General features: G+C 41.7%; 1 protein-coding gene across 3 annotated transcripts in view; it reads right to left on the bottom strand.

The window, feature by feature from the left end:
• LOC148508125 (coiled-coil domain-containing protein 158-like) overlaps positions 1–21,705 on the bottom strand; it is a 100,369-nt gene that overhangs the window by 73,291 nt on the left and 5,373 nt on the right. For all 3 annotated transcript variants that reach the window (XM_088445016.1, XM_088445018.1, XM_088445017.1), the window contains exons 2-5: positions 16,983–17,025; positions 14,806–14,948; positions 11,444–11,694; positions 871–980 (exon numbers count right to left, since the gene is read on the bottom strand). In XM_088445016.1, coding sequence (XP_088301142.1) covers positions 871–980; positions 11,444–11,694; positions 14,806–14,948; positions 16,983–17,011 — 533 coding nt within the window. In that variant the 5' untranslated portion in view covers positions 17,012–17,025. The remainder of the gene's footprint in view (positions 1–870; positions 981–11,443; positions 11,695–14,805; positions 14,949–16,982; positions 17,026–21,705) is intronic.

Raw genomic sequence — 21,705 nt, 5'->3', positions numbered from 1 at the left:
TCTGTCATCCACCACAGTTGTTTTCCGTGGTCTTCCAGGTCTTTTGGTGTTGCTGAGCTCTCCGGTGCGTTCTTTCTTTTTAATTTGGCCACACCTAATGTTTTTGCTATCTCTCTGATGGGTTTGTTTTGATTTTTCAGCCTAATGATGGCTTGCTTCACTGATAGTGACACCTCTTTGGATCTCATATTGAGAGTCGACAGCAACTGATTCCAAATGCAAATGTCACACCTAGAATCAACTCCAGACCTTTTACCTGCTTAATTGATAATGAAATAATGAGGGAATAGCCCACACCTGTCCATGAAATAGCTTTTGAGTTGATAGTCCCATTACTTTTGGCCCCTTAAAAAGTGGGAGGCACATATAGAAACCGTTGTAACTCCTACACCGTTCACCTGATTTGGATGTAATTACCCTCAAATTAAATCTGAAACTCTGCAGTTAAAGCACATCTTGTTTGTTTCATTTCAAAGCCATTGTGGTGGTGAATAGAGGCCAAAATATGAAAATTCTGTCAATGTCCCAATATTTATGCACCTGACTGTATGTTCGGCTAATGGTTTTGTGTAAAATAGATTTTCCTGTGTGTTCTGTGTAACAGTTACGTCAGAGGTTCTACCAAATGATCCTCTCAATAATAGCCAGCCTGAATCTGACAGGGGGCTTAAACAATCCCAGTAATGACATGTTACTACACAACACATATTAATATAATAATTTATCCTAATTTCTGAGGTGTGATGTGTTTTTGATATAGTGTTTAGCCAAAATATGCGGCCATTACCACACACTTGAATAAGCAATGCACTTTAACTTGACTATTCTTCTAAACAGGTATAGTATTAGGAAATAAAGGGAACCTCTTACCTCATGTCCACCTCAAAGTTTTTCTCCTTCATCAGTTCCTGAATCTTTGAATCCAACCCACTGACTGCTTGTCTGACATGAGGTTGTGTATGGCCTGTGCTGTGACTGTTCTAAGAAAAACATAGGAAGAAGTTAGACATAAAAACTTTGCTTCATAAAGATGTGCATCTGACCCCACAATAATCATCAGTATGACAGAAGCCTGACATCAATACTGGACTCTTCTGTTGCTGGACTCTTCTAGTTCATAAAGCTGTGGTTTCATGCTTCTGTGGTTCTCAGTAACATTATCACACACATCCGTAGTGCTGCTGTGAGCAGTTGGATAATTGGATTGAAGTTATTCTATCCCTATAACCATACCTTAAAATAACATTAATCTTTCTGCAATAGTAAAACAATGCTGAATGTCATATCTGCGGACCTGATTCAGAGATGTACGCTAATGTAAAAGTAGCAGCCACCGGGATTTGTATTGAGAAGCCCACCAGTGGTAGGACGCAAGGCTCAGTGAAGGGGTCAGGCACTGTTTTGTTCGGTTCCAATCCCAATTATATGTACAAACAGAATTAAAAATATATATATATATATGCTGTTTGTAGAATGGGAGATCACTGGAATGCTTCCTCTTTCTACCCGGCAGTTCCGGGCTCATAATTATATAACATCTCTAGAGATTTCCTCCTGGTAACCAGGCCTGGTATCTTGTAATAACCGAGGACCCGATTCAGCTTGGATCGCAGTTGCTAATGTGCATGCGATTGTTGCGTTCTGCACATGCATCGCAGTGCACGAACTAGCTATTGCGATCAGGACTGCGATCGCAGAGGCTACACAGACCCCTCGCAGAAAAATTTACAGGAAGTGCCGTTTGTGGGTGGTGACGTGGGGGTGGTCGGGGAAACGCAGGCGTGCCAGTGCATGAGCATGCATAAATTATTCACTTTGATGCCTTACGCAGCCTGAGGCCTCATAGCGTGCGGTGAAGTTAGCAATTCCTGAGTAAGGTCAGAGCTTGTGCAAGTGTGCATGAGGCTACGATGGTACTCGATGTTACCTATGGTTTCGCTAAACATTACCGATGTGTGTAAGGTAAGGTGGGCGTCCTTATCTTGTGCTGAGATTGCACTGCGATCGCAATGAATTAGCATACTATAGCAGTTGGACTGCATACGTAATCGCAGCTGTGACTGCTATAGCGACCCAAGCTGAATCAGGCCCTGAATCAGCAAGCCCATGCAAGGCACTGGTCTAATAGTAACTGCTATGAATTATTCTTATTATAATTATAATCATCATCATTTATATAAATATATATAGTCCACAGTGCTGTATAATTGGGAACAAACAGATAATAGTAAAAGTCATTAACAGACAGATAAGTGCCACATATTGCATATCAGTTTATACAAGAAACAACAAAAAGTATTCCCCCAGCACTCAGAATGAAATCAGCAATAAGATTTGAAAAACTACATGGTGCTAGATAATTCAGAGATCTCAGTTGCATATATTTGCAAAAAATATGGCTAAGCCTCCGGGCCGCGTCACGGCGTCTCTGATAGTGAGAGACTAAAGTGTTAATATAGGATTAAAGGAAAAACTATGTGTTAATAAGTGAAGGTGTTAATAAAAGGCTAAGGGGTTGGTGTGGCTGGGCTGCTCTGGTGAGGCACACATTAACACTTTATTTAGCACTTTTACACTTTCCAATATATTTTGTGTATATATATATATATATATATATATTTTTTTTTTTTTTTCTTAGCCTTTTAATTACACCACTTTATTAACACATGGTTTTTCCTTTAATCCTATATTAACACTTTAGTCTCTCACTGGTGTGCTTCGCTGGGGTGGCTGGCTATCGCCGGCTTTTTTTGGGGTTCTGCACCCCAGATTCTGACCAAGTGATAGGGACCTCCGGTATCAGAGACGCCGTGACGCGGCCCGGAGGCTTAGCCATATCTTTGCAAATATATGCAACTGAGATCTCTGAATTATCTACCACCATGTAGTTTTTCAAATCTTATTGCTGATTTCATTCTGAATGCTGGGGGAATACTTTTTGATGTTTCCTGAATAGACTAACCCCTCCCTTACATGCACCTGAGTGATATTACTGAAGTGATTGAGCAGCTTCCAACTTGTATTTCTGCATATCAGTTTAGTCAGACTGCAAAGCTAAAAAGTGCCTAGCGTGCTAAATGATCTAGTAACACAGCAATATTGGACTAGGTGCCAGTAGGTTGTTTAACCACTTAACGGGCTAATATATTTTCAAAAAACGTCCCAAAAATTGTTGATTTCTTTTTATTAGCAAATATGTAAATAAGAGGTATTTAAACCTGATTCAATATTATTTTTTTTAACAAAATGTTAAATCAAGTTTAAATAGCTATTAATTACACCATGTGTTAATAAAAAAAAAAATGACCATTTTGGGGACGCTTTTGAAAAGCTCTCCCCTGTCTGTGATTAGATGGCGTGCGCATGCACATAAGAATACAGTGTGAGTGAGTGCTCATTAGTGTTACATGCAGCAGAGAGGTAAAGGGAAATTAGAAGAGAGTGATGTCCTTAAGAATTAATAGTGATCAAATCATTGACCTCCGTAGTGCAGTCTCTGCGAAGTGCTGGGATCAAAAGTCTGATTAAAGAGCAGTGGCACATGTAGGGGAGGTTAAGTAACCAGAATCCCCCCTGATGGACAGAATTATTTTACTAAGACGGAGACACTTGTCTTCATCTCTACAGTGAGTGGCCCACATTCGGAGCTCCATCCCCTTGCGGCCAAATATGCAAATCTATGAAAATTGTGTAATTTAGGCCCCACCCACTCACCACAGACTGACAAATAACGGCATTACGGCGAGGGGGTAGGGCCTAATGCTGCAAAGTGCCCACCCCATCAAGCAGACAGGCAATATAATAATTAGCATTTAATATAAAAACTGTAGTGTGGGGGGCGTGGCCTGACCGTTAATGGAGGAAGCCGCATCTTGTTAGAGCTCCGGGCCAGTGCAGAGGAAATCTAGCCTCTATAGCCCCATCCCGGTCAGCGGACACCTCCAGACCCTTGCTTACCTTCCCCTGGTTTGTCACTGGCCCAGCGGGTTGCAGCTGCGGAATCGGAAGGCGCAATAGGCGCTTCCGCGGGTTGCAGCTGGCCTGCTGCCCTTTGAGCCGGGGACTGGAGCGCGCGGACTGGCGGCTGTGGACTTCCGGCGGCGGCGTCATCTCTGTGGTGTGCGCCCGACGGAGTCCTCTCTGCCGCACATCGCGTGACCCCTCTCCGGCCCTCTAGCCTCGGCTGCCCTGCTGCTGTGTCAGGGCTGGTGTCCCTGCTTCCGGGGACTCCCAGGAGACATCTTTGGGAGGAAGCCCCAGCGTTCTGAAGCCCCCGGCGGCCATCTTTGATTCTCTCCCACGCTGTTGCTGCTGCTGGTTATTGCTGCCGGGATACTGGCAGTGCAACCCCGCTTGCTGACAGGATTATCTGCTGCCTGTGACTCCCTGGAGTAAGGGGAGGGTGGTGAGTCCCTGAGGGGAGATTATATTATATTGTATTTCTATATCCCACTGCTCCACCTGCTCCATTGTCACGTGACCTGTTGGCCCTTCTCTCTATGTCTGGAGCTCCTATATGACCACCTACACATATCCAGTTTATTTTTCACTAGCCTAACAGGTTCAAACCATATCAGCTACTTAGCTTGCTCTTTCCCTGACATTTTTTACTTTTGTGCTGGTGGATATTTGCCATTTACTCTACGCTGGCTCCCTCTTGTGGTCTTCTGTGATAATTACCTCAAGTACTATTTGCAGCCACAATTAGCGAACCTCCATGTGCTATTATATTTTCTGCCAGCCTTTCACACTCTTTTTTCTGAGGCTGAAGTTCTCCTGGATGGTGCCTCTCTGGAGTTAAAGATGTTCGCTTAATATTATCACCAAACTTGCCTGGACTATTATTGTAGAGCCCTGTGTCTCACCTTTTATACCGTAGTTTGTTTTGGTTTTTTTGTATTATTTCACTATGTCGCAGAGAGGTAAGAAACCTCCACCATCCTCTGCAAATTTCTTCGGATCTAAATCCAAGGGTTCACAGAGTTCGTCATTACCCCCAGAATCCCCCTCCTCCCCTTGCTCATCTGAAGCTGGTATTGATCCTCAAATTCAAGCGGTTATGACTGGTTTGTTGGAGGGAGTTCAATCCGCATTCAAGCAAGAACTGTCAAAGGCTATAACAGAATTTAAATCAGAATTGACATCTCTTGGCAACAGAACGGACGCGCTGGAATCTAAATCGGACGACTTATGCCGCTCCCAAAATCGTCTTGATAAAGAACTCTCTAGACTTCATGATGAGGTGGAGACACTCAAAGAAAGACAAGAGGACCAAGAGAATCGTTCCCGTCGCAACAACTTACGTATCCGTAATATAGCAAAATCAATTCTTGGTCCCTCCTTACCGTCATTTCTAAAAGACTTTTTTCAACACTTAGTTCCAGCCCTTACAAATGAAGATTGTTTATGTGATAGAGCCCATAGAGCACTCCGATCGAAGCCCTCTCCTACTCAACCTCCTAGAGACGTCATAGTTCGCCTGCACTATTTTCGTACAAAGGAACGGATCTTGTTAGCTACTCGAGACTCTCCAGTGATTCCTTTCCAAGATATGCAGTTACAAATCTTCCAGGACCTGGCTCCCTCTACTATTCAGAAACGGCGGGATCTTCAGCCAGTCACTAAGATTCTACGGCAGCATCAAATCCGATATCGCTGGGGATTCCCCTTTATGCTTCAGGTTTCAGCAAACAACACTGTACATAGTGTCAAGACTCTCACTCAAGGTCAAGATTTATTAGCCAAGCTTAATCTTCTTCCGACACCGACTTCTGATCCGGTGACTGATGCAGCCTCTCCCAAACCTCAACGCTCCCATCCTCCTTCACCGGACTGGACCAGGGTTTCCCGTCACCATGCTAAGGACTGTGACCCCACTTGAACTGTTCGGTCACTCCCTGGTGTATACTCTCTTTATAATAGGGTTTAAGCTTCCTACAATGTTCTTTTTGAATTTTGCTAGGAGGAACAGTCCTCCCCTCGTGGTTCTCTGCGACATAAATAGTTATTATTTGTATGAATATCCCGATGTTTAGATAATTTTTCTCTTTTCCCCTTGTCTTTCCCATTTTCCTTCTCCCTCCCTCCCCCTTTTTTTTTTGTTTTGTTTTGTTTCTATATACTGACACAGGTTTATGATCCCTGTTTTACAGGGATTTTTGTTTGATTTGGTTTTAGCCGATCTTATATTTAAGGGTCCAGGCAGTCCTTATTCTATTGGACGGTCCTTTCACTACCCCCCATGCTCCCTTTGATATTTTTGATTAATGTTATGTTGATTGATATTATTGCGGTCCTTGATTGGGACCCAATTTACCAGGGTTGTTACCCGAATGGGTTCTCTGTTTCTCTCCTTTTTTTGTGTGCCTTTCTTTCTCTGTGGCTCTCTTCTGTTTCTTTTTCCACTTTTTTTTTTTTTCTTTCTGTCCCTAAGGGTGGCTCTACTTGGGCCAAATTTTTGACTTATTATATCTGTGTGTTATGTCAGTAGCACCTCTTTATATATTTTTCCATGTCTCTTAAATTGCTATCAGTTAATGTAAACGGTCTTAATTCTCCTAAGAAACGTACTGTTCTCTTGGGGGCTTGTAGGAGGGAGAAAGCCGATGTTGCATTTCTACAAGAGACGCATCTTACGGGCCCGCATTCTCAGCTCCGAGGTAGGTGGTTTGCCCAGACCTTCTTTGCTTCAGCGAATTGTAAAAAACGTGGGGTAGCCATTTTAATTAGGCGTAATATCCCTTTTGTCCACATTAAAACTGTGACAGACCCAGAGGGTCGATTTCTTATAGTGATCGGTACTCTCCGTACTGAGATTTTCACTCTGGTGTCAGTGTACGCTCCTAATCAAGACCAGCCCCAATTCTTTGATTCTTTGTTCAGGCGTATTAGCAGAGTTGCGCAGGGCCATATTATTTTATGTGGGGATTTTAATACCATTATTGACCCCCTGTTAGACAGATCGAACCCGCCTTCAAACTCCTCGGGGATGTCTCTTCCTAGAGCTTCTCGTACTCTCCTGGCCTCCCTTAAACATTATGGCCTTAGTGATACCTGGCGTCTTAAACATCCTCACAGCAAAGACTATACTCATTTTTCAGCTCCACACCAACATTATTCCAGGATAGATATGATCCACATTTCCTCCACTATTACCTCTCTGGTTACGGAAGCCGGTATTTCCCCCTTTACATGGACAGACCATGCAGGTGTCTATATTCTTTTAGATGTACATCGCTCTCCTCGTAGGAAGCGTAACTGGCGTCTTGATGACTCCCTTTTACAACATCCCCCCGCTCTGCTAGAAATAAAATTGGCGATGACCCGCTATTTTGAGGAGAATACCTCCCCTGATATTTCCTCTAGTATCCTCTGGGAAGCCCATAAGGCTACTATACGGGGTTTTCTTATTTCTAAAACCTCAGCGGTTAGGAAAGCGGCTGCACAAGAAATTACTTCCCTTGAGTCACAAATTTCAGTACTATTGATTCAGCATAAAACATCCCCTAGCGCCTCCGTGCTAACCCAAATTGAGAAACTACGAGGTCAGCTTAATGCCCTTCTGTCTCGTCGCGCTGCGCTTATCTTGCAAAAACTTCGTCAACGCTTTTATGATAAATCTGACAAAATTGATTCTTTGTTAGCCAATAAACTGCGTCGCAGACAAGCATTAGGTGCGATAGACAAACTACACTCTCCGTCTTCTGGTTCTCTAACTTATGATCCTGAGGTTATGGCTGAGGAGTTTCGAACCTTTTATAGTTCCCTTTATAACTTATCAGATTTTTCTTATCCCACTTCTGCTGGAGCCGAGGGGGTGCACTCATATTTGTCCTCTACTTTCCTTCCGAGGCTCTCAGAATCCCAATTATCTACTCTCAATGACCGTATTTCAGATGAAGAGACAATAGCTGCTATTAGATCAATGCGTTCCTCTGCCGCCCCAGGCCCTGATGGATTTACAGCCCAATATTATAAACTGTTTGCAAAGGAACTTGCCCCACATCTTACATCTCTATTTAATGATATTTTGGAGGGCGCTTCTTTTGCTCCTGATACAACTCGGGCCGACATTGTAGTGATCCCTAAACCTGATCGTGATCCTACTCATTGTATTAACTATAGACCGATTTCATTATTAAACGTCGACCTGAAAATTTATGCTAAAATCCTAGCGACTCGGTTAGCTCCTTTGCTTTCTTATTTGATACATCCGGATCAGGTCGGGTTTATACCTGGAAGTCAGGCATCGGACAACACCAGACGGGCCATTGATCTGATACATTCTATTCATAAAAGGAAACTTCCTTCTCTGATTTTAGCTCTTGACGCGGAGAAGGCCTTCAATCGCATCTCCTGGCCCTTCATATTCGCTGTCTTAGACAAAATGGGATTTTCAGGCAAATTTTTAGATGGCGTTGCAGCACTTTACCGTTCCCCCTCAGCACGAGTTTCGGTTAATGGTGTCTATTCCTCTAGTTTTGGAATAACTAACGGTACTCGGCAGGGTTGTCCCCTCTCTCCCTTAATATTTGCTCTTATTATGGAACCCCTAGCGGCAAAGATCCGTTGTAATAGAGCTATCTCGGGAGTATCCACTGGCCCTTCGGAATATAAAATCGCATTATATGCCGACGATATTTTAGTCTCTCTCACTGACCCAGCTCGATCCCTAAATTCACTTCTAGAGGAAATAAATTCATATTCCCAACACTCGGGTTATAAAATTAATGTCACCAAGACTGAAGTTCTTGATTTCTATATCCCTGCTACCCTAAAGCAAACACTGGAGGCCATGCTCCCTTGTACCTGGCATAAAAAAAAGATTAAATATCTTGGTGTTTTCCTAACTCATCATCATCATCAGCTGTTTCAGGCAAATTTTCCCCGCCTTCTAGATTGTATTAAGTCTGATTTGTGTGACTGGTCCAATTATTTTATTTCTTGGATAGGTAGAATACATTCAGTTAAGATGAGCGTTCTCCCTCGGCTCTTGTATCTATTTCAGACCCTTCCGATCTACATCCTTCCATACGTGTTCAAATTCCTTCAGTACCAAACCTCATATTTCATATGGAACCGGAAACGCCCGCGGATCAGACTAAAGTTGCTTCAGCGGCCTTCTAGGGGTGGGGGTTTGGGAATTCCTGATTTTAAAAAATATTATTATGCTGCGCAGCTCTCTCATTGTGCTCAGTGGTGTAACTTGGGTGCGGGGAAGGTCTGGGCGGCTATCGAGGCCGAGGAGCTGGGACTGGCTACTGTATCCTCCCTCTTGTGGATCCCTAAGATTCATCGTCCCCGGACAGTTTCTTCTCATCCTGTAATTTCCCGTTCTTTAGCAATTTGGGATTTAACCAATAGATGTTTTAAGTTAGCTCCGGCCCCGTCCCCTTTGATACCTCTACTTCATAATCCATCTTTTCCTCCTGGTTTATGTAAGTCATCTTTTACTGCCTGGTCATCGAGCAATATCTATTATGTAAATGATATTACTATAGATACTAATTTCCCACAATTTTCTGACTTCCGGGATAGAGCAGCGGTTCCATCCAAAGATTTTTTTCGGTTCCTACAAATTAGACATTTCCACTCCAAAATTAGCTCGATTCTGATTAGCAGACCTTTGACTTCTTTTGAGTCCTTATGTTGGAGAAGACCCTCCACTAGGGGTCTTATTTCTACTATTTATTCCTTTCTAGGGGAAGAAGTAAGCTCTAATCGAGACCCTCATGAGTTAGCGTGGGAACGAGATTTGGGACACCCTATAGATGCTGAGGATTGGACGGAGATATGGGACAATGCTGCCACCAGCTCTATTTGCGTCAAAATTAAAGAAAATGTTTATAAATTGCTATACCGATGGTATTATGTACCATCGCGGCTACAAGCAATGTTTCCTGATGCTTCGGATAGATGTTGGAGGGGTTGCGGTGGAGAGGGCAGTTTTTTGCATATCTGGTGGACTTGTCCCAAACTATCTAGAATATGGCAGGAGGTTCTTGCTCTCCTCTCGCACCTCTTTGATATTACGATTCCCTCTGATCCTCAGCATTTTCTACTTCCCTTGGGTCTGCCTTCTCTGTCCCGGTGTCAGAATAGGTTATTCCGACATATAGTGTCTGCTATGACCTGCCAAATTGCCGCGGATTGGAAAAACCCTCATCCCTCTCCGATGCAGGCAATATTATCACGCATCTGGTATATATACAAGATGGAATATATGACAGCTTTATTACGTAATACATCCAAAACCTTTGATAAAATATGGTCTCCTTGGCTGACATACCAAAATGTTTCCTCTCCATTTAACAATTAATTTTTTCCTTTTATATATTTTCTCTAATATGTTTAATCTGAAAGAAAGTGATCCTATATGGAGTCCGCCCACCCTCTTCTCCTCTTATTCTCCTTTGTCTTTCCTAAAGTCTTTCTTTTCCTTTTTCCTCTTTATTTTTTTCTCTATTTCTTAAACGGATTGCCACACCGTTGCTGCAAGATTTTTCTCTTGCTTCTGAATTCCTTCTCTTTTTTATAATGAGAAAATTTTCTACTATATCATATTATTATTCTGAAATAGTACAGTTCCCATTATAAAAGTATGTTATGTGTTAATCCTTATTTTTGAATATTGGAATGTACTGTTTTTTCTGTGATTTGCTCAATAAAAAGAGTTTACAAAAAAAAACAAAAAAACAAACAAACTGTAGTGTGATATATGACCGTTTCCTTTTAACAAATGCACTTATATTAACTTCTGTTCATATGGCTTAAATGAATAGACAACTAAACAAAAAGTTGTTTTGTAGAACCTGTTTAGAAACTTTTGAATAAATGAAAATAATATATGTACTATACACTTGTAGCATGAATAGGTGTATAAGCAGCTGTGTTAGAAATCATAGTCACGGGAGACAGCAGCTTTTCACATTTGCAACTTAAGGTACAGAAGAGGCACTGAGTGCAGTGGACATGAATATCCTACTCCCTATAGACATGAGCAGATGTGCTGATGATTTTGCTTGAATAAGAGTCAGAAGAAGGCAGAGCAAGGTGCACTAGTGTGCAATGAGACACTTAAATGGCTTCTGTATGTTGCTGTCAAGCTGTAAAATTCTACCTACATTTGTACAAAACTCTAGATCCAGGGGTTGACGTATCAAGCAGTGAAAAGAGTGGAGAAGTTGCCCATAGCAACCATTCAGCATCTGCCTATCATTTTATATGATATATATGGTAAATGCTTCCTCAAAGCCAATTGGTTGCTATGGATGACTTCTCCTCTCTTTGCACTGCTTGATACATAAACCTCCCAGTTTGTTAACCAAGCAAATCAACTTTACTTTTAAACCTGTAGATGTTTTATAAAAACATCTGGTCAGTCAATATCTGCATAAATTGGCTCCTCTAACACTGACTATTACTGTGATGTTGTCAGACTTACTTGTTGAAGTCTTCCGTGTGAATCACTAAACAATGCTGGATAATCTCTCAGAGTTGTTGTGCCAGTGTGTGTATCAGCAGGGCAGCTGGTCCCATCCAAGCGTTTATGCATCACATTGCATTTTGTTGCTACACTACTTGCCCTTGGGCTTGTCTGACCTGCACACAGCGGTCTTTTTATTGTTAAAGTTTGGCTTGGGACTGATGAAAACACATTAGGATCCCCCCTTACTGAACTGGGAGCACGCGATCCTAAAGAGAAGGATAAGAATAGTGTTAAAGTTCAGTCACCTATTCCAGTACATGGTAGATATAGAAATGTCAGTCTCATGCCTTAAAAAAAAAGCTAAACTTTAATGTCTGATAGAGATTTTGTATCAAAATGTATATTTTACAGTTACTTTGAGGTGACTTTGCAAGTATTAAGGCATATTTTGGAGAAAGAGTATTGCATTTACTGTTTCCTCATTATTTACTTTCAGAAGACCATTTCATTTGCCTTAATGGAAGGAAGAAAGCTGGTACAGTATACAGTAATTACTATCCTGCAGTCAGTTATCTCACTTCCATCCTCCCTGCATCAAATCCTGTCACCTTTGAGGTGACAGAAGCCAGTTCTGTTGTTTTGAGCAGAGCTCTATTTTATGTAATACCAATGTGTCCTCACTCAGGAGCTCATTCAGACCTGCTCGCTAAGATGCAAACGCTCACTGCTGCCGATGGTATGCATTGTGTATGCAGTGTGTATTCATTGTGCGTATGTATCGCAGTGCATATAACTTAGCGAAAGTTCACAATGCATTCGCTCGCTGCACATAGACAGCCCAGCAGAGAGAGTGACAGGGGGAGCCGTCTGTAGGTGGTAACAGGGGCTGGCCATTAAAAACGGGGGAGTGGAGGTGCAAACGCAGGCGTGCCTGAGCATCTCAATGGCATTTTAGAGGTGTGCATAATTAAAAGACAGCATCATAGTACATGTCACCTGGCTTGTTTTTACAGTGAAGTGCTCGCAGTGCTTGCGGCAAACTATGGTCAACCTCAAGCGATGTGATAGCATCCGATGTTACCGGATGTACCGATGGTTGCATACACTTCCTGGACATGACGTGCACAAGTGAGCGTCTTAAGACAGACTGGTGGGTGTCTGCATACACTATGTGATCGCTCTCTAAGAAATACTGGCCATGCTAATGTATTGCTGAGCGATAGCACTGCCTACGCAATTTGCATACACATTGTGCGAGCAATCACATCTAGCGAGCGACTCTGAATCAGGCGTAAGTCCAGACCACACTCACCACAGGATGTGAGTGTGAGGGGTTGGGGGAGCACTATCTATGTGGAGTTTGCATGCTCTCCCCATGTTTGCATAGGTTCCCTCTAGGTGTTTTGGTTTCCCTCCATACGGATAGGTTAACTGGCTGCTGTGCTCCTGAATAGAGTAAAAATTGCTCCCTCATACAATGATAAGGGGAGAGCGATTCGCAGAAATGTCTTGTTTCCTTTTCACTTTTAAATTTAATTTTGCCATCTGGAAATGGCAAAATGTGCTGAAAAGTACCTCGCTGGAGAAGAGGGGAGCAGTGAAGTTCACTGTTCCTTCTCTTTCACCCATTGCTCTGCCCCTTATGTCCAGTGTCCGCTCTGTGACATGAGTGGATCCTGACGCACAAGGCACTTCTTACCGGATTGCGATAATTCATTCTCCGCAATGCTTGCTGTGATTGTGGAGGTCATCGCCGGACAGGTAAGTATTACTAAATGGCTACATAACATACATCTATATGAACAGAGCCAGACTATAAACTCCAATGGGGCAGGGACTTATGTGAATGATTCAGTATTATCTAGAATGTGCTATGCAAATAAACAATAATAAAAAGTATTTACTACAGCAATCTCTTGGGCAGTGGTTCTCAAACTCGGTCCTCAGGACCCCACACAGTTCATGTTTTCCAGGTCACCCAACATGTTCACAGGTGTAGTCATTACTCACTGACACATTTTAAAAGATCCACGGGTGGAGCTAATGATTTCACTTGTGATTCTGTGAGGAGACCTGGAAAACATGCACTACTTGGGGTCTTGAGGGCCGAGTTTGAGAACCTATGCTCTAGGGCAGGGATGGGGAACCTCAGGCCCGGGGGCCGTATAAGACCCTCGGAATCATCTGGTCTGGCCCGCTGAGCTTTTTTCTGCTAGCCACCCTGCAGCCAGAATCTATGCATCAATGCAGCCTGGAACGTCCTTAGGGCGCTTCAGATAGTCACAGCGCTACTCTTACAGCTCCCCGGAGCATCCTCAGGATGCTCTGGGCATTGCTGTAATCACTGGCAATTGTGGCCCCTCCCCCGTGTGATGTCACGTGAAGGGGGCATGGCCTGCAAATAATATTATATATATCATAATGGCCCTCGGCAGAAAATAGGTTCCCCACCCCTGCTCTATGACATGTACCACGGAAGAAAAAATTACAAAACCATAAAAGTTCTTCCCGATGGGGCAGGGACTGTTGAAGAAGCTATGATCTATGATTGTTTATGAAGACTTTTTATTTTTTTGCATCTGCAGTGCATATTTATGTAGGTTCCAGACTGGATTAGCAGAATTAGTGAAGACCAGTAACGGAGACTTTTTGTTTGCAGTTAGGACACAATCAAGAAAAAATAAAAGTTAAAATGTTTTTATGCCTGGAAATGAAGGTTATAACAATAAAATGTAAGGATCATGCATCTTCTTGTTGTTTTGGTGATTTATAATGTGAGTGCTCACAACGTCTGACTTGATTATTACTTTTAATTCACTAATTTAATAAGTAGTCAGTCAGGAATGATCTGACTCCCTCTTCAGACGCTGTAAATTCACAGGATTAGATAGCTGCCTATTGCTCCACAGCACAGCAAAGTATGGAAAATATATGGATAGTGGCGCCACCATGTGGTGAAAACCATTACAAAATCAATGAAAGAAAGAAAAAAAAAAAGATTTTGCAGGGACTCAGGGTTGGCAGTCTTATGTTGTCCTTTATTTTTATTGGGATTATATTTGCATCTTCATGACACACTTTGTTTGAAAGCAGCAATAAAAAACATAACGCACAACAGTACAAATAAAATCAGTCCTGATGTATTTCACTCTCATAATTAATTTAAACTATAGATGATGCTAAGCCACTAATCAATGATTTGACCACAGTCCAATGTCCTACAAGTCTCTCACTTCATACAAAGTGCCTGCCCTAAACAGCTCTAACTTCTCACTCATATGAAATGGCAGAATTTGAAAATGCACATTAAATTACCAATTACATATAAACAACATATATGAACTAAATGACTAACATAACAAAAATAAATAGCATACCACTAGGCATGTTGGTGCTATTGGTGATATTGCGGCAGTTCTCATGATAAGAGAGTGACAGCTGGTTTATAGTACTCTGTGTAGCTTGTTCCACTGCTTTTTGCAATTTTTGGATCTCATTAGTTTGTTCGTCCAACTTTGCCCTGAGAAGTCAATGAAACAATGGTGATAACTATGTAACAACGTAATTGAGAGGCAAGAAATAGAGAATTATAAGGCAATTTACCATGTACAATGTATTTGCAAATGGTAACAAGTGCTGCTTTTCCACATAAGCATTGTAAAATACATTGTGCTCTATAACAGAGCAAAAAAAGACGCATTTGAATGGAAAAAGTTGCACAAAAAGACGCTCAACGCTACTGAGTCACCCGACCGCATGGCGCGACTAGAAGGGCTGTTTAATGCGCCAGGAAGTAAGATGTATGTGCATACATCTGTATATATTGCATATTGGTCCAGCCAGATTGCAGAGGTCCTTGGTTGGCTGTATGATCCAGTCACACAGGAATGTTGGCCTGTCGTCAGCGGGATGTGTGAGTGTAGTAAGAGAAAATATGTGAAGTAATGTATGGACAATATAGAAGGGATGTAATTGGGTAGGATAGCTTATGGAGGTTACATGGGTGGTTCTGGAATTTGATAAGCTTGCTTGAAGAGGGGAGTTATAAGGGAATGCTTGATGGCTTGTAGGCTAGAAGAAAATCTTGTTGTGCATAGGAGGGCATTCCACAGAGTGTGTGCAGCCTGCCAAAAGTCCTGTGACCGTGAATGGGAGCAGGTAATATGTGTAGATGAGAGACACAGATCTTGCACAGAGCAGAGTGGTCGAGCTGGGACATATTTTGAGATAAGCCAAGAGATGTATGTTAGTGTAGTTTGGTTAATAGCCTTATGTGTAAAAGGAAGTATTTTATATTGAATTTGGTAGAATACAGGTAACCAATGGAGTGACTGACGATGGGAAGCAGCAGAAGATGAATGTTTAGCAAGGAAGGTCAGCCTCACAGCTGCATTCAAAATAGATTGTAGCGGTGAAAGTCTGTTTCAGGAAGACCAATAAAGGAGCCTATTGCAATAATCAATACAGAAGAGAAGGAGTGCATGTATTAGAGTTTTTACAGTTTCTTGTGTAAGATACGCAAGTATTCTGGATATGTTAACAAGATGTAACGGGATTTAGAACAAAGAACGATTCAGAGTCAAGGATGACACATACGCAGCGAGCTTGAGGGGTAGGGTTGATTGTCGTGTTATCAACAGTGACCTCAGGTTCATATCATGTATTGCCTCGTGGAAATATTACTATTCTATTTTGGAAAGCTTAAGTTTGAGGTGGCGAGATGATATCAGAGAGGAAATGGCATATAGACATTGAGGAAGGTGAATCAACACAAATGGTGACAAATCTTGAGCGGATAGATAGATTTGAATATCATCTGTATGATGATGTCACTCGGAGCACGAGATTTATGACACTGATGTTCTACATTACATGACAGGTTTTTATTAGGTGTCTTGTTACTTTAGAATGCAATGGTTGACATCTAAGTCTTTGTGAAGTGTGATGGGTAGCTGGAGCCATTCCATTGAGGGCTTATTCTAGAGTTTGAGTAAAATGTGGTACAGAAGTCTCCAGAGAATTACATGGCACTGGGTGATGCATAACACTCTTCACTAAATAAAGTATCAACATTTTATGTTATTTGATCACTCAGGAACCTTTTATATTATATTATTATTTGTTGAAGATCTGGTAACAATTACAGTGACAAATATGCAATAACGCAGAAACTCAGACTGCAGGAAAATACTTTTTCACAGTATTGTATAGTATAGTATAGTATAAAAGCCACTGATGAAAAATGTAGTGCAATTGAATGGATGAATAATAATAAGTAAATGAGGACAGCAGAGGCAACAAACTGTGGCTCAGATGTCGGGCTCCAATGACCTCCGAGATTTACATGCGATTATAACTTTACTATTTTATATTATGAGAACTACATTTTGCAGCACACAAATACATGAAATATAAAAGCATAAATTCCAACCCAGTTTTCTGGGGTTTTTTTCCAGTTTGCCTAATTTATACCACAACACCCATTTACGCATCTCCTAACCTCATTATACATGTACTTGTGTAACTCAGTGTTAATGTATATTGTTATTACTACCTTAATGCTAGGAGGTTTTGACTTGTCATTGTCCTGGTATCATCTGAAAGAAAATATAGATATGCTGATCACTGGTTACAACAAGCATTGTTAACATGGTGCAAGTAAATCAGGGTAGGAACTGTGAGGTCTCAATATATGCTAGGTGCTTAACATTCCTTTACTTTATCCAACTGTGACAATATGTCTCTTTAAATGGCATATGGGATTAAACACTTAAATTATCAACAATTGGTGAACCATGATTTAGTGTACTAGCCCACTATCATTGCATTAATATTGATTATTTGCAAATATATTTGTTTTCCTTATGAGGAATATGAGACATTACAAAATAAACAGTGACAAAGCGTACAGTCCATTCTTCACTAAACACCGTCTCTCTCAATAAGATATGGTGCCAGAGTCCATGTTAGATATTTGAATCTGGTGCCTTCACTAAAACTACAAAATGCAGATTCATGAGAAAAAAGACAAGATAATCACAGGGTGCCAAATATTGTTTAATGATTATTTCCTTCTCTCCCACATAAAGCTCTAAAAATCCTTTTTATTGAAGTCTATAGGGGAGTCATAAACAAGGTCCCTCTTCCAACGCTGTAAGCAGTAGTTCAGATTTTTGTTACATGGGGGCAGTGTACAGTTCTAGGGAGATACCCATACAAGGACAGATCCAGCTGTTCAGCTCATTAGGTCGGATCCTATCTTTTCAATTATGATGATCAGCGGAAACAGTTCTCTCATAAAAGATATCGCTATAAGAATTATGCTGAAATGTATCTAACTCATATTCATAAAAAAAATATTGGGATACTAAAGCTGGCCATACACGGTGCGATATGCAACGCGATGAGCGATCCGACGTCCGACATATCGGGCGGTCCCCACACACGGTGCGAATGGGTGGCCGCCCGCCTGATATGCCGGCTCCCCCCTCCCCCACAGCGCTGCATGGGATCGCATATCACATCCCCAGATCGACTGAACCTGCAGTAAGATCTAGGGGTGCAATGTACGACCCCATGGGTGCTCGCTCTGTCTGATATCATGCCCATACACTCGGGCACCTTAAGGGGGGGAATTCAAATAGCCGCAGTAACTTACCCCGTGCTAATTGCTCCCCCGTGGCTATTCAATTAGCCCCGTAGGCTACCGGCAGACTACACTTGTCGGGGATTTTTATCAGGGTCTGACCAAAAAGAAATCCACAGATAACGGGTGGAGCGAGGCACTTAACGCAAAGATCCATGATCTGAAACCGTGAGTTTCTATGAGTTGCCGCCCATTAACACCGTTATCATATTGATTTAACAGGCATTAACAAGCCGCTCAAGTGAAAAAGGGACTCTGTTTGCTTAGCCCTGGACGTTTACGAGGGGTAATTGAGTTCAGCCCTAAATTATAAAATAGGGAATATAACTGTAGAAGGTAAAGTGCATCTGAATAGCCACTTCCCAATCACCGACCTGGAATTTCCAATACATTTCTGATACCGTGCGTCTCAATTGCAGCTGCGTGTATACTTTGTGGGACGCATGCGCTGTACTAGTTTTTAGTGACTTAGATACATGCACGGTAGCAAAATAATCGCTAAACTCCATGAACATCTGCATTGCATGCAACTCACAATCAGGTCCTATTTCTCATATTTATAGACTCCCTCATAACATAACTCTGCTACAATACTGGTGGAAAACATTTATGTTACCGATCTTTAAATAAGGGAGGGAGAAATCGGAGTCAGGAAACGAAACACCATTGAGGTTGACTATTATAGTGGGTAGAATTACTGCAAGGGATTCTGATGGATACCATTTGATATATATTTAGGAAATAATTCACAGTGTCAGAATTGATTCACGGATAACTGGTCATTACTGGCTAATATGATTAGCTTCTTTGGGGGAACACATTTTAGACTGTGGGGCCTATTTAGTAAATAGCAGGTACAGTATGCCCACTGTTCAGTCACTGGCATCATCTCCTGCTTAGTAACGTTAATAAATCTGTGTGAAACCTAATTCTGCCTTAAACATGTGGAAACAGTTGTTTTCTCATGGTTTAAGAACAGCATTAGTCTGATAAATAGAACCCTTCATCTTGGTAGTACAATTAATTATATATATTTGAAATTTGTGGGAGTTAAATATTGTTACATATAACAGTCTATATACGAGGGTTGTTCAAAAAGTAATGCCTAAATGCTCACAACTAAAATGTTATTATAAATACAGATTTGAAAATTTGCAGTAATATACTTTGAAGTCTTATAGGGGAATTCAATATGAAGCGAAAACTCAGTTTTTTGCGTTAATATCGCACCTATGATGTCATTATCGCAGGTTTTAGTTTTACACTGTATTCAATTTCAAAGACTTTTCGCAGGTTCGAAAAGTCTTTGAAAAAAAACGGGGATAACTTTTCACCACTGAATAGGTGGCGAAAAAAGTGCAGAATTGGGGTTTAGGGGTGCAGGCTTAAAAAAAATAGCCTGCACCCCTGGGAATGACATTTTAAAAAGAACTGTGTCAAAAAAAGTTTTAAAAAAATAGGGACACCCCAAAAAATTTATTAAAAAATTGGGGTGAAAAAAAAAAAAAATGGGAACCACTTAAAAAAACAAAAAAAATAACCTAAGTGCTCTTCTGCAACACTTCTTCAATGTCGGGAAAAAACACCTGCTGCGGCTATTTAAATCCCCGACTTTCATTTGCAGGCTAAAACGGGGGTACCCATAGTGATCCCCCATGTTTTTACAACTTTAGGGGGGTCCTACAATTTTTTCAAGGAAAATTTCATTTTTTTACGCAAATCCCACTTCGCACCTTCCCGTTTTCGTAGATTTGATATTGAATACGGTGATAAAGTGGGCGCGCGCCCGATACTTTATCCCAGAAAAATCTCCGATATGAAACGTAAACTTCGACAGCGAAGTTTACGTTTCAAATTGAATACCCCTCTTAGTAACAGAATGACTCTACTCAAAATATTCACCATCTGCCCTCAAACATTTTCTCCACCTCTCAACCCAAGCTCACTGTTTACTAAAGTGCAGGTTTTTAGAAGTGGAGTTGTTACCTATAGCAACCAATCAGATATTACTTAGCATCTATCTAGCACTTTCTAGAAGATAGCTAAAATCTGATTGTTTGCTTATGGGCAACAACTCCACTTCTAAAAACCTGCACTTTAGTAAATATACCCCTAGGTCTCAGATTCCAGACTGTTAAGCTGGCTACACACTAGACCAACTTTTATCCAACCATCCAACTAGTTGATTGGTTGGAATGAAAATCTGGTAAGGAATGGGAGCAAATGATGATCAGCAATTTGCTCCTAAATACCAGAAAACAGATGAAAATGGTCGTCAGACAAGTTTGTTAAATGTTTGATCTAAACAATTTGTTCAAACAACAGTTTTTGTCCATTTTCCGGCATTTGGGAGCAAATTGCTGATTGTCATTTGCTTTCATACCTTACCAGGTTTTCATTCCAACCAATCAACTAGTTGGCTGGTTGGATGTAAGTTGGTCTAGTGTGTGGCCAGCTTAACTCTATTAGAGGGTCAGTTACCTGGTGGGGCTGGACCACTGATGAACATGTGTACTTGGTTCACTTCTATATAAATTACAACAAGATTCGCCCTCCTGACAATTAAAGTGGGTGGTCATGTCCCCTCCCTCCTATTGTTGATGGTGGGCTTTACCATAATGAACACAGTTTCTGCCAGTGATTGGAATGGAATTGTAGCTCTGCATTCATTCACTAAACTACAATTAAGTCATCCCAGTGGTAAGGGCTTAGACCAGAGGTTCCCAAACACGATCCTCAAGGCTCCCCAACAGTTCATGTTTTAGAGATATCCATGGTTGAGCACAGGTGGTAGATCAAATTGACTGAGGCACTAATTAAGTCAGCTGTGCTCAACCATGGATATCTCTAAAACCTGAACTGTTGGGGAGCCTTCAGGACCACGTTTGTGAACCTCTGGCTTAGACAGTTGAATTATTTATACAATGCATGTACAGTATTTCGCCTTTACTAGACCTAATGCAATTCTCATTGAGCTTTAGAAACTGGCGGTCAGTACCAGGGTGCCCTATCACATGTGCAATGCATTCATCTTATGGAATCGGTATGCAATGCCGGCTGTCGGGATGCCTCCTGTCACAATACCGACAGCGGCATCCCGATGGTTGGTAGCCCATCAGTGGTCGGATAAGTATACTTACCCTCCCCCCTACCCCTCCCTGCTTGTAGCCTAACCCTCCCCACCTCGCACCCTAACCGTTAGTGCCTAAAACTAACCTTCCCCCCTCCATGCCTAAACCTAACTCTCCCCCCTTAGTGCCTAACCACCCCCACAGTGGTGCCTAACCCTCCCCCCTAGAGTCCCTAATGCTAACCCCGCTATGTAAAGTAAACCTAAACCCCCCCCCCCATGGCTAACACTAAGGACACCCCGACTTACCTAGTTCGGGAAGCTGTCCTTCTGTGTTCCGGCATTGGGATTAAGATAGGTGTCTTTATTTCAACGCCTATCTTATATCCCTTGTCGGGATACAGCCGTCGGGAATTTAGACTCTGGTGACTATAACCCAGTCTTATATATAAAATTCATTGGTCTATTTGTTTGTCTGTCTGGTTATGCATTCGGACACCCCTGTACCAATTGGGATGAAACCAACGTGAGGTGTTCCAGTTGGATCCTGGTCAGGTTTTA

The sequence above is a fragment of the Taudactylus pleione genome, unplaced genomic scaffold (assembly GCF_031769625.1).
Source record: "Taudactylus pleione unplaced genomic scaffold, aTauple2 ptg000376l, whole genome shotgun sequence".
Taxonomy (NCBI): domain Eukaryota; kingdom Metazoa; phylum Chordata; class Amphibia; order Anura; family Myobatrachidae; genus Taudactylus; species Taudactylus pleione.
The sequence above is the reverse complement of the archived record's forward strand: the minus strand, read 5'-3'. Positions and strand labels throughout refer to the sequence as shown.